The sequence below is a fragment of the Oryza sativa genome, chromosome 1 (assembly GCF_034140825.1).
Source record: "Oryza sativa Japonica Group chromosome 1, ASM3414082v1".
In the NCBI taxonomy this organism is placed as follows: domain Eukaryota; kingdom Viridiplantae; phylum Streptophyta; class Magnoliopsida; order Poales; family Poaceae; genus Oryza; species Oryza sativa.
This window is the reverse complement of record NC_089035.1, coordinates 27,705,754-27,719,886: the sequence shown is the minus strand read 5'-3', so window position 1 is coordinate 27,719,886 and position 14,133 is coordinate 27,705,754. Positions and strand designations below refer to the sequence as shown.

At 40.2% G+C, this 14,133-nt stretch overlaps 2 protein-coding genes across 2 annotated transcripts; one reads left to right on the top strand and one right to left on the bottom strand.

Moving 5' to 3' along the window:
• Positions 1–3,243: 3,243 nt before the first annotated feature.
• LOC4326850 (probable receptor-like protein kinase At2g42960) lies at positions 3,244–6,784 on the top strand. Its single transcript, XM_015766857.3, has 8 exons — positions 3,244–3,492; positions 3,999–4,766; positions 4,839–4,943; positions 5,198–5,317; positions 5,442–5,612; positions 5,710–5,839; positions 5,922–6,131; positions 6,250–6,784. Exons 2-8 carry the CDS (start codon positions 4,114–4,116, stop codon positions 6,337–6,339), a joined length of 1,479 nt encoding a protein of 492 aa, XP_015622343.1. The 5' UTR covers positions 3,244–3,492; positions 3,999–4,113; the 3' UTR covers positions 6,340–6,784.
• Positions 6,785–7,925: 1,141 nt separating this feature from the next.
• On the bottom strand, positions 7,926–13,841 carry LOC4327867 (uncharacterized). Its single transcript, XM_015766779.3, has 8 exons — positions 13,520–13,841; positions 11,966–12,659; positions 10,615–10,803; positions 10,426–10,517; positions 9,400–9,459; positions 9,193–9,262; positions 8,703–8,906; positions 7,926–8,627 (listed from the first exon to the last, which is right to left on the bottom strand). The coding sequence occupies exons 2-8, from the start codon at positions 12,644–12,646 to the stop codon at positions 8,247–8,249; spliced, it is 1,677 nt and encodes a 558-aa protein (XP_015622265.1). The 5' UTR covers positions 12,647–12,659; positions 13,520–13,841; the 3' UTR covers positions 7,926–8,246.
• Positions 13,842–14,133: the final 292 nt, after the last annotated feature.

The following is a 14,133-nucleotide window of genomic DNA, read 5'->3' as shown; positions in this document are numbered from 1 at the left end:
CTAATTTTGTGCGTATTTGGATGGCATGAATATGAATAAATGAGTGGTAGTGGTATTTTTTTTCTAAAATGGCATATTTGTAATAGCATGTATACAATTAACTTTTTTAAATAGTACTCTCATCATTTCATATTATAAGTCGTTTTAATAAATATTTTTTTCTAGTCACATTTTTTTTATGATTGATAGACTTTATAGACATATTTAAAAACATTTACAATATCAAATTAATTTTTATCAAACCTAACATTGAATAATTTATAATAAAATGTCTGTTTCGTGTTAGAAATGTTACTATGATTTTTTTTTATAAATCCGATCAAACTTAAACTGATATTTATTCTGATATTTTGTTTCAAAGAAGTTAGTATTATCACATATATCTAGTGGTAGCTAACAAGGCGACAGATAATCAGATATGGCCATTGCATTCTGGGGCCTCTGCCTGAACTGTGATTATCCCTTGGCCATAATGGCATTTAGGGGCGCCTAATGAAGTGTGTCCCCTGCTTCGTATGATTAAAGACGATCATGATGGGAGCAGCAAGCCAGCAACTAACCAAGTAACCAACTCTAGGCGTGCGCATGTAGCTAGCCTGGAATAAAGTTAGCGCAATTATGCAATGCTATGTTGCCAACACCTAACATTTGTTGAGTGCAAATAAAATAGTGATACTAACTTATCAGGTCATTCACAGATCGAAGTAGTACATAAAATTGTCGTTTTTATATATTTTCATAGGCGTTCAATCCTCTCCAAAGACTTGACTGTGACTGACTGAGATCGAATGGCCTAATTACCCGTAGTTGCAGGCAACAGACGAGATTAATTAAGGTTAGCGTAGCCGGATTAGATGGGGGCTTGATCGATATCGCCTCTTGGTGATGAAAAGAGTATTTAACTGCACCGAAAGAACTTATGTCCTCCTTATTCCTTAACCATGCACTGTCATGAGAGCATACTAGCTAAGCTAGCTAGCTAGGAAATAAAGTGCATTTTTGCATATATGCATGCCCTACTCAACAACTCGATTGTTATTGATGTAAAGCTTACCTATGTATATCGGTACGAGTACGCGTCACATGAATTAGGCTAAAGCATCAGCTTTTATAATTTGCTTTTCTGTCTCAATGTTTGTCGTGCTAAACATGTTCAATACCGGACTGAAAAAAAAACATTTTCGTTTTCTGCAGACTGATCAAAATAGTATAGGATTTCATTTTTTTATATCTCAAGCGCGTCTCTGTCAGGACTCAGGAAGTTGACCAGCAAAGAATTGTTTTTTTGTTGTATTTTAAGATGTTGCTAAAGCGGCGAGACAATCAAATTGTTCTCTCCAACGACAAGTACACCCAAGAAAATGGTGTCTTTTTTTTCTATATGGGAAAATGGCGTCCTTTTGGCAATTAATAGGATCCAGGGAAAGACAGCAAATTGATTTTTGATGGACTCTCAAGCACATCGGATAGCTACAGTGACAACACAGTGCCACCAGCTCAATCTCATCCGTCGGATCAAACAGGAAAACAGACATTCAAAGTAGTCAGCTATCAGCCATGGTACCAATGATGCTAAGCAGTGAATAGACTTTAATTATTATGATTTATGAATCCCTTTTTCCCCAATGATCATATATATTTGAGATTGCACTGTACGCTGCCATTATAACATGAAGAGTTTTAGAAGATGAATTTGCATACAATCGAAATAGGAACGATAACAGATCCGCCGCCATACTACCCTCTCACTTTAAGTTGATGATATATGGGTTCCACAACTAACAGGTTCACATGTGAGTAACTCACGTTAGAGAATAGTACGTTAGAGAAGACTCATCTAGCCGAAATAGTATGGCGTCAACCGTCAAATCATGTAATGTGTCTCTAAAGAAAATTTAGATGATTCAACACTCCGAAGGTGTTTACAAATTACAATGTAATTATAGCTTTCCAAGCGTTTCTTCTGCTGGCTATCTGGTTTTGCAATGGGGAAGATTGGTTCCATGCATAACATGAAGCTTCACCGTCATGAGCATGACGCATTACATAAGCATCTGGTCAAATTCAGGGGTTTTATCAACGAGAAGAGCTGCATGGAACCCGTGCGTCACGATAGTATGATTGGCACCTGCTAACCAAAGAGGCAAGTCAATGTTTTGCTAAAATAAAAACTGATAAAAAAGCGTGTTACCATTCTTATTTCATTATGTACTCACGTTATACATCATGTATGACCGTAAATCGCCCCTATAATGTCACATAGTATTCATGTGGTCATAATCTACCTGTATTGTATTGCACACTAAATTGATTGTATTTTTCACACATTTTGGTAATTCATAGCTGCTATTCCACATCCGCGCTAACGTCCATTACATATGAAATAACGTACTAGCAACAAATTAGAGAAGACGTCCCAATGCTTCGCTAAAAGGGCGAGATATCGTCGTATTGCCAGGTTAATAAAAAAATCACGTCAATGCTTTTATAAAAAAAATAAATACATGCGTTACAACCCCTTACTTCATCACCTACTCATGTCAACACATAGCGACAAGCTATGTCAAGTTGTTATGTGATTATCATAAGAGCAACATACGTAAACCATCTTCACAACTACACACATAACATGCATACGACCAAATCTACCCGCCCGATGTACGAGGCGCAGGCTGCATTGACCACACGTCATAGTAATTATAGCGGCTACTCCACGTCAATACTAATGTCCATTACAGACGTAATAACACGCTAGCAACAAACCGACGAAGGCGCACCCCGATGCTCTGCTAAGAAAAAAAAAGCAAGATATTGTCATAATGCCAATAGATTAAAGCATTTGCATTTCCAACTAAGCAAAAGATAATTCCTCAGCACGTTTGACTTCCCTCCCCTCACCCTCCACATGCTGGTCTCAACCATCAGGCCATTCTCCCCAAGCATTAATTAATTGATTAATTGACTGATTAATTAATTAATTAAATCTCCTCCTCCCTCCTAATTTCTTTATTAGAGTATTTCCAAATAACAACCTCCTTGCAATTTTCTTTTTGATTAATGGCTCCTCTCTCTCTCCTTTTCCACACCCCCACCTCCCCCTTTAATTCCAAATGCTGCAACCTCTTCTTCTCCTATAGTCCTCTCCCCTCTCCCCTTTGCTTCTCCTTTACTCTCTCTCTCTCTCTCTCTCTCTCTCTCTCTCTCTAGCTTCATCTTGTCTCTCTTCATGTGTGCATGTGTGCTGTAGTGCTCGTCTTTCCGTCTCCTCCATCTCTCTCTCTCTCTCTCTCTCTCTCTCTCTCTCTCTTGCAAAGAAGCAAAGGCAGCTCGCCCTTCTTGCGCATTCCGGTGCACGCCACTCCACTCCACACACACACACACACACACACACGGGCAAGAACTGCCCTTTCTTTTGCAGCTCTGACGACGGGTTTGGGGGTGGTTCTTGATGGGATTCTTGGCCAATGGGGATGAGCTGAAGGCGCTGCAGAGGTAATCTCCCGGTCTCTTTCCTCTTCGTGTTTTGTTGGGGGAACGTCGGCATCTGTGATCTTGGGAGGTGTTTGACTCTGTGCCTCTTGGAATTGTGATGGGCTTTGGGATTTCCGGTGTGGGTTGGGGGTGGTGTCGGTAGAATTCTGGTTTGTTTTTGCAATTTGCATTGTGCGGATTTTTTTCTTTCTTGGACACCCTGTATCTTGCATTTGAATAATTTTATATAGGCGTGGTTGTTGAATAAACAGTTCAGAGTTTTGAGTCCCATCAGGAGTCCATGCCTCGCTGGTGGTTTGACCCAGAAATGGACATTTTTTTTCCTGTTTGATTAGTTTGCTTGTGCGAATTGTCTGTACAGTGATATGAAAGATAATATTTTTTCCCCCTGAACATGGAAGAATTGGGCCATCATATGCGCGCAGCTTTATTACTTTTATAGTTCTGTTCATGTGCTGGTTCAGGTTTCAGAGTTAAGTAATAGAGTACCTTTTGTTTTTTAACAGATAAAAGCAAACCAGGATAAGTTTGTAAATTCAGCTGGCAAATCCGTGCAAGATTCTGAATTTGTGAGAGCATCTCTGATACAATTCTTGATCTTAGATAGACTGAAGGATAGATATGTCGTCCGACAGCAACTCCATCAGTTCAGCACTGTCACAGACAACACCCGTGCTTCGCTTGAGAGTTTGGGTCCTGATTGCCATCGGCATTGGGATACTGATGGCAATTTTGTTCATCATAGCATTGTGGCTCTCTATGCGGAGGAAAAAGAAGACGGCGGTTGGATTCGACGGGAGATCACATATGGAGATCCCTATTGTGTCGAAAGATATCAATGTTGACAGAGTTGATGCACAGAGCCTGCATGACAGTGGAACACCTATCATGCCAGTGCAGGATAAATATGAACAGATGAAGGGTGTTTCGCACTTGGCAGAGAGTAGATCTGTCGATGTCGACGCGTTCAGCCAATGCAGCTCAGTGTACAACATAGAGAAGGCTGGGAGCTCATATTCTGAAGATTACAGCAGCTCTGGGCCTGGTAGGAAAGGCAGTTCATCGTATGGGTATGCGTCCGCTTCACCGCTGGTTGGGTTGCCTGAGCTATCACATTTGGGATGGGGTCACTGGTTTACCTTGAGGGACCTCGAGTACGCAACGAACCGGTTTGCAAAGAGTAATGTCCTTGGAGAGGGTGGCTATGGAATTGTCTACAAGGGTCGACTGATGAATGGGACTGAAGTTGCCGTGAAGAAGATCCTTAACAATGTGTAAGTTTATATTGCCTTAGTGAGTTTACTGTATGTTAACTTGGAGCTAAGATTTCTTTGCTGGGTTTGCAGGGGGCAAGCAGAGAAGGAATTTAGAGTCGAAGTTGAAGCCATCGGTCACGTTCGGCATAAGAATCTGGTGCGACTTCTGGGGTACTGTGTGGAAGGGATACACAGGTGATCATTTCTTCCTCTCTGTTCCCTTTGTTCTGCATAATTAACTTTGCTGCTCAGCCCAGTTTATACGAATCCACCATGTGCAAGTTCATTGTGATACTAAGCATTATGTTCTTAAGGTTCAAAAGGGAAAATGAATTATCCATTTCATAAGATGGAAATTCTGTTCCTTCCCTTGTGCATAATCAATATGTGTTTTCCTTGTTCCCTTGTTTCTCACTGTACATTGACCTTTTCTGAATATTCACCTGCAGGATGCTTGTCTATGAATATGTCAACAATGGAAACCTAGAACAATGGCTTCATGGGGCCATGAGTGGGGGCATCCTTACTTGGGAAAACCGTATGAAGATTCTCCTTGGCACTGCAAAAGCGTAAGATCACAGTCTGGACCTTACTTGCAGTTATTTCCCATGAAATTTACCCTTCTCACATAAATACAGGTTTTAAAGATCAATACTACTACATGCTAATGTAGATGAGTTTCATGATTTTCAGGCTTGCATATCTTCATGAAGCTATAGACCCCAAAGTTGTACACCGAGATATTAAGTCAAGTAATATACTAATTGATGATGAATTTAACAGCAAGGTTTCTGATTTTGGGTTGGCCAAACTACTGAATTCTGATAGTAGCTACATCAATACAAGAGTGATGGGAACATATGGGTATAGCTTTTTTTTGCACCATGTTTGTTCTATTTTATTTGTCTTCTGTAAATTTGGAAAAAAGCACATCTTAATTTTCTTCTTAATCTGTTGTTAGGTACGTTGCACCTGAATATGCGAATAGCGGGATGCTAAATGAAAAGAGTGATATTTACAGTTTTGGCGTTGTGCTCTTGGAATCTGTGACTGCTAGAGACCCAGTTGATTACAGTAAACCTGCAGATGAGGTAGAAGCTTTTCCTATTTTTCGACAATTTGAATGACCAGTCTATCATCTAGTACTCAAGTCATTTTTTTATGTCATTTCAGACAAATCTGGTAGAATGGCTTAAAATGATGATCAGCAGCAAGAGGGCGGAGGAAGTAGTGGATCCAAACCTTGAGATTAAGCCCCCAAAACGTGCCCTTAAGCGGGCAATCTTGGTTGGCCTGAAGTGTGTTGATCCAGATGCTGACAAAAGGCCAAAAATGAGTCATGTTGTCCAAATGCTTGAAGCAGTTCAGAATGCATATCGACAAGTACGTTTAGTACATTTTTTGTCACCGTTTTTCAAACTTTTGTTTTACACAACTGAGCATCTTTCTTGGAGATTTTGTTTCTAACAAGTAAATGCTTTCTCTCTTTTACTATTGGCAGGATCAGAAAAGGCCCAGCAGCCAGATGGGAAGCGTCGATGTCGAGTCACAGCAATCTGCGGAGGAGATCTCAAACAGTGCCGATTCCTGAGGCTCCAATGCTGAACAGATACAGAAAATAGGACATGAAAACATTTCATTATCCTGTCTGGTTTGGTCAAATATTCAATATAGTTCAATACCGTGATTGCAACAGGTTTACATTTAGCAAAGACTGGAAGACATAAAGGCATAGGAATCGTTCGTTTCCCTTTCTTTTCTTCTTCTTCTTCTTTTCGAGAAGTGCTTCTATGCTCCCCTAAAATATCCGCCGTACTATGTTTTCTGTAGATGAGTCCTCCAACTCGTTTACTCTACGATATGTGTAGTTTTGTTTTAGGGGAGCACAGAAGCACCTTCTTCATCTATACCGTTTAAGTTATCAGGAGGAGCTGACCTCGAAGGCATGAATGACTAGTAACCAGATTTTGTTACCCTTGTAAAGAACCCTTGTCGATCCTCAGTTTTACCATGAAGTACAAAGTTTTGTTGGTGTACCATGTGCGCAAATTTTCTTCTCCATTACTAGTTTGGATCAAAGCAGTGCACAGTTGCAAATGCATGGTGATCTTCTCACACTTATCATTTCTGACAGATGAGCAGAGAACTTTTTCTGGGAAGATAGTTCCATGTTTCCTCCCCATAGCTAAAATTCAGAGGCAGTTGTTTCGTCCTTGCACCTTGGTGATTTGTTTTTTCATGCATGCACATGATTACAGGGTACCAATGATTAGTGCCTGCTTGTTTTGCAAGTGTTGCCACCTTCCTCCTTTTTCTTTTGAAGGACTGAGTTGAGTGTGTGTGTTAATCATTGGCGCCTTTTGTCCCTCACCTACTTGCACTCCTTCCATTTCATAGCTTTCCAGACACACCATTCGATGAGGATTCGACTCTGAAAGTGCAATGGCTAATGGTTTGCTTTAGGCTAGAAAAGTGTACTCATGGCTCTGGAAAGAGTTTGGTAACCTACTTAATTAGCGGCAATTTTAATTTTACCGGGTAGTCGTAGCAATCGATTTTTTATCCACGGTTCGTGTACATGCAGACATGCAGTGAGTGCAGGGCTACTGGTAGTGCCGATGCAGATCATGCAATGACAAGATTGCGTCAACCTAACGATGTCAAGATTGCGTCAACGCAAATCATTTAAACCAGTGGCACGAGCATGATATATTTAACCATTTACTTCTTTTAAATGTAGCAATTAACTATTTATAAGACTCACATTGTCATTGACACATAAGGAATCTACATGTCATTAACATATGAGTGAAAAATAGTTAAACGCCAAATCTACTTCTGCCATGTGCCCCGTGGTTCATCTAGGGTGAGTTTGAGCACAGGGGGATTGAGAAGATACGCAAAACGAGATAAGTCATTAGCGCATGATTAATTGAGTATTAACTATTTTAAATTTTAAAAATGGATTAATATGATTTTTAAAGCAACTTTCCTATAGAAAATTTTTACAAAAAATACACCGTTTAGTAGTTTAAGAAGCGTGCGCATGGAATACGATGTCCTTTTCTCCCCCAATCCCCCAGAACTCATCACAAAGAACGCAGCCCTAGTTTCAAGACATTTTGACTCATCCTTTCTCAATTCGGACTTCCGAGTACAATGGCAGAACACCTCAGGTTGGTATACAGAAAAGGAGGCCAACTCGTTACTCATATTTATTAGCATTTCGATCACATTTTCCTCAGTGATAATCCTTCCCAGTCACAAGTATATCCGTAGCATATCAAGTTAACCATTATACTCTAATCTAAACCTCTATACAGATCACCAAACATAGTTATATACTTATATGGCTTATACTTTAGTCCTTACCAAGAACTCTTCTATCCGGAAATCCTTTTTTTTTTCTGTCAAATCTCTTTGTACTTTATTCTTTTTCCAATCCCTTTTAGGCCTTGTTCAGTGAATCCCTCCCACAAGGGGATTAATTTCACAGCCTTAAGAAATTAGAACGTAGTCTACATTAGAGGCCGATGATGACTTAGGAGACGAGCTGTGCCGGCTGAGACCTTCCCTCACCTTGCCGTGCTGTTCTGCTTCATGCTGGAACGCTGAAACAAGATCCTGGAGCTCGAGCTTCCTCACCTTGACCTTCTCATTGGTCACTGGATTTTGTAACCCAAGATAGAGTATTCCTACCCCAATAAGGACGAAGCCTACAAAGAAGAGAAGTCCTGCAAACAAGCCAAAAGCGTATGGAGTATTCTGCGCTCCCGGTATGCCATCAACATTGATTCCAAAAAGGCCAGTGATTATGGATAAAACCATGCCGCCACCCCCAAAAATAGCCAAATTGTGGGTGATACGAAGGCTTCTATCCTGGAGAAGAGCAAAACCTGGCTATCAATTACAAGTCAAGTCAACAGTAAGAATGAAAAATAGCTCGGTGCATACTTGTAACCATGCTCGAACAGTGCTTTGCATAACATCCTGAATAGTGAACAAGCGGCCACGGACAGCTTCCTGCTCCTCCAACATTTCTCTTGTGTCCTTTCTAATGCTATCTAAGATAACTCTTGTGGTATTTCCCCTCAAATGTCTAAGGAGCTCAATTATGATCTCTTCCCTTGCATGCAGAGACCATTTAACTCTGATTACCTGTAGCACGGGCTCATGATCATTATGTATCAAAAAAAGAGAATGGCATGCACAATTGCCACGTGGAACTTGAATGTGCTAACACTATTCTGTTCACAATTGCACACTTATCTGAATAGAAGTTCCTACATGTAATTCAATTCCTATTTTGGATCTACCCTATCTAAATTTTTGTGCATTATACTTCAACAAGTAGAAACGACACATTGGCCAATCTAATAAATTGGTGTTTTATTTTTCAATGAGGTAATTATATATAGAAGGCAAATTAGGGTGGCATACTTACCTGTGTTGCTAACCTTCTGATTTCTTGATTCAATATGATGCTGACTAGATTTAGATCTTCATGATTTCTCCTGCGAAATGGTTGTTTGGAACTTTGAATATGTAAGGTAATTTAAAATGTTATGAAATCACCTCATTTTAGGGCACAGGCCCATCAATTCAAATAATATGCTCTGCTAGTTGAGATATGCCTGTTCAGTTTCCTCACCTATTCACAAACTTCAGTTCAATTTCATCTGCTTCACCAAAGACATATTTCCGGAATAACCTGAAATAAAATAACACAACTATTAGCCATGAGTAGACACCATTGTTTGCTACAGCAAGTACAGTTGCAGGCATAAAAGAAAGAATGACTAAAATGGATTAAAATGTTAGGTTTCCTGATAAAAGAAATGCTGTGGGCAAGTTAATATGGCTAGATAAAAATCTATAATAACATCTTAATCAAGAAAAAAAATTGAGTATAAATTGTGCCCCCATCGTAGTTCAAGTCCTCTTCAACTTGAATTTTGGTACCTTTGTTATTATTTGTTGGAAAAAGGATACTAGTTTCCACTAGTTATGCTCAATCTTATCATTATCAAGAACAAAAATTGTCTTCCTAAAGCAAATAATATGCATCTTCTTTTACAAACTAGACAGTAGACGTTCAGTAATGTTGAGGAGGTAATGGAATATAGAGAATGCATAGTTAGAACAAATTGCTCTTGAAAGTTGAAAGTCCTCATATCAAATCATTTTTTTTATTATGCAGATAAACAGAACACCAAGGGTCCTTTTGGCATGCCTGAGCATAAGTTAATCAACAGTATAATATAGTATTAAGATAAAATCCAATGAGATTCTTATTTGGGGGTGTTGAATTTTGTCGTGGTTCTTTTGGCAATATAAGGTATAAGCTTATAGCCAACATAGTATTAAAATATAGGCCAATGGTGTTCTTATTTTGGGGGTTGAATTTCATTGTGTTTGGTTTCATTTTCAAAGTTAAATCCAAGAAAGTAAATAGCAGTATGATGGGTCAAACCTGTATAAGTGCAATCTATTGATGTATATAGAAACTTTTTTTATGATAAGTTTGAGTGAGGTAAAAAAAAGAAGTGTCATGATTACACAGAACAAACGAAGATTTTTTTTTCTTATTGATGGATATTTTATCTCTATGACCAAACATCCTAAGAAAATAAACCGAAAATGATGGTAGTGGTAGAAGTTGGAACATAGAATGAACCTGTCATCCCATCGGGAAAGACGGCCGATCAAATGTGCAATTACTTCATGAGCTGATCTAGGTGTTTGACTTCCACCAGCACTAAGCAACTCCTGCACAGAGTTCCACAAGCATTTAAGATGAAAAATTCACAAGCTAAATACTATTCAGTTCATACCAGCAAATAAGCCTTTGTTTCAAAAGGAGTACCTGCACTTCAGTCACTCCTAAAACATTTATATTGGATGAAGGGCCTTTGACATGCATTGCGGTCACAAGAAAGTTCTGTGCTTGCCAAGACCGAAGCACAATGGGTATGTCTTCCTCTTCACGGTTTGGATCTCCGACTGATTGACCAAGAAGTTCAAATAGCAGTCCCCCAGCAACTCTAACTGGGACCTGAATAGCTAACAGAAGTTTATAGAATAAATCTGATGTGCACATCTGATAGAGCATCATCACACTTTCTAATAGACATTAAACTATTTTATGCATCTAAAATGCACATGAGTAGTTCTATGAAGTAGTCAGGCTGTTTAGCTGTTCTGGAAGCAGACCAAATCAGCATAGTTTGAGAAATTACTGATTTGCACATAATAAGACCATAGAACTCTTAGAGAGAAAAACAGTGCTGAATGATTTGACCAAACAGTAAATATTGCTGCCTACTATTCAGGTTGACAGGGCACAGTTATCATAACCATATATGCATCGACTCCATGATAGACTACTTTGGCAATATTATATGAATATAGAAAAAAAACAGTTCAATAGAAGTATAGAACCCATTAAGTAAAGAAAATCCATGAAAATACCTGTACATAATGCAGGTGACTTTGACAGATCTAAGATAAGTCCAAAAGTTTTATGACAAATCAATGGGTCAAGCCAGTCTCGATGTTATGGACATGGGCCAACATTATAGGAACCAATCCAATCTCTATCTCTATTTTACTAACAAATCTCATCTCTTTCCTAATTAGATATCCTCCTATCTTTATTTGACTTATTCCTAATTTATCATGCCTAAACTAACGCATGAGCCTGGTCCAGACCCATAATACTTGACCCACCCAGTTAGGCCATAATGTTATTGTTATGTTAATGCTTTCAAGGAAAAGAGGGTGGGTTAGAGGGAATGATGATAAATTGATAGTAGTATTTCATACAATAGCCTGAAGCAATGAAATGATTCCACATAGAAAGAGGTCTTCAGAATATTGTGGAAAGGTCGGTGTGTGCTCTTGAACAAAATCACAAATATTCATTCTAAAACTAAAGGTCTTCACAGTTAACCATGATCATAGAAAAAAAAACCTACAACAGCTCAGGAGTTGGTCCTTTTTTTTCACGAAACATGAAAAGGTATAGAATAGAAAAAACAGTACAGGCTACAGCAAGTTTAGAAGTTCAGGCAGATAATGTGTACACCGCGCAGATTGCAGAGCATTCAATTGTAGAATGATTAAAAAAGGTCTTGAATAACGGACAGATTGAAGGAAGAAAAATAAGTATATAAAATTATGAAATGTCTCGGAAAAATGAGAATAAGAAAGACAACCTCATAGAGAAGGTACTTCATCCGATCACTTATCAGCCGGCTTTCATCTCTCAATGCAGTTCTTATAGCCGGATGCATCCAGTGAGCACTATTCAGCCATGCGTCAACTGAGGGATGGCCTGCAGTGACATGGCACCACCATGTAGGTCCTACCGGACGCTGCCAGTATGGAGCTGCAACATCAGCTACAGTGTAATCATCCTCACTGTCGGTCATCTCCGCCGGCTCACTATCCCAGCTGGCATCTGACTGAACCCTCTGGACCAGTTCAGCAATCCTAGACCATCCGATAGGCACCCATTTGTGATCCAGGATTGCCCTGACATGCACCGGCCTATCTTTGAACAGAGAAGGATCATTAGCAAACTCTGTCTGGCGGGGATTCTCCACCACATCGCACTCTTCTGGTTTCATGGTTGCGACATGATGCCCGTTCCTACTTATGTGCCGCTTCATATGCATAGGGACCTCTTTCTCCTGCATGCTATCAATCGTCGGCCATGATTTGTGCTGAACCAGCTTCTTGTGACCCTTTATGAGCTCAAAAGCACAGATGAGCCCGTCGGTCCAGAGCTCGCTTCCTGGCACATGCTCTTTCCCCAAACTCACCTTGGCAACCCCGTCTTGTGCCCTGGACACACCACTGACCTGATGAGGCTGTTGGCCCTCCACATCAGCCATGTCCGCTCCAATTCTGTATGTTGGAGAGAGATGCACATTCATCAGGAAATTATGTCATGTAAATACTGATTTCTAGTACAATTAAAGTGTATAGAGCAATCAGTTGAGAAATTGGGCCAAAAGATCAAACAACTCCCATTGGGATGGTTTAACAAATATACTTGCTGCATGAGAAAATGATGCAGTATAATAACACTACTTCCCCATCCCAAAATATAGCAACCCAATACTGAATTAGACACACCCAGTACTACAAATATGAACAGGCGAACCGCGGATGTGTGTAATTCAGTATACTAGGCTCCTATATTTTGGGACGGAGGGATTACTAATTACTGGAGCATTACACCACAGTTGTACCATAGGGGAACACGAGAATCATAGCGACGAGGCGGAGGATGTGGATTTTCATCCCTCAAGGGGACATCCCCTCGTTGTTTGCATGTCATCTAGATAGTTATCAAAAAAATTGAAAAAAAATGACAACATAGATTAATATAAAATGTATCACTCCACAAACATGCAAGACCAAATTCAACTTCTACAAGTTGCAACAAAAGAACAAATTAAACTGAAAATAGTTATTGTACATTCGCAGCTATATTTGTTATTTTTGTTACAACTTGTAGAATTTGAATTTAAACTTGCATGTTTGTGGAGTGATATATTTCATATTAATCTATGTTGCCAAATCTTTTCAAATTTGTGATGACTATTTAGGTGACATGACATGTATGAAACGAGGGGATGAAATCACTTTCCCAGTATACAAGTACAAACTAGAAACTACTACTGCTACAAGTCCGGATGCAAGTATACAAGTACTACAACACAAGCATTTGGGAATTGGAAAAGGTAGGGCAAAAGCCACACCGTGTCCGGAGCCCAGATCGCGGCACGACACCCGCAGGCAGCGCCGCCACCGGCCACCAAGTCCCGCTCCCGCCAAAAACCCGCCGCGCGCCACTGAGCTTTCCCCGCGGGCCCCACGCGCAGAGCCAACCTAGCACTCCCGCGGGGAAGACGTTTTAGCCTGGAGCCCTGGAGGTGGAGGAGGAAGAGAGGGAGAAAGAGAAGAAGAGTGGGCGAGGGGAGCGCGCCGGAGACTGTGGAAGTGTGGAGGAAGGAGGAATCGTGGGGGAGCGGAGCGGGCGCTTCAAGACGGGAAGGGAAGGGGATGCAAAGGCAAATGCTCGCTTTGCTTCTCGCGGTCGGTCACCTCGCTTTGCAAATGTCTCAGCCTCTCTACCCCATGCGCCGGCACACGTACTCCTCGCTGAGCTTTGGATACTAGTACTCCAGTAGATACGCTGTGCGGTGTACATGAAACGTGTACCACGTCCTCGTAAACCGCCAGGAGTTTGACATAGGGATATGTGTTTTTTTTTCCATTTTTGAATTAGCCCTTTTTCACACAGGCCGTATTTAATTCGTGTACCAAATTTTTATTCTTTTTAAAGTACTCCCTCCATACTCATAAAAGAAGT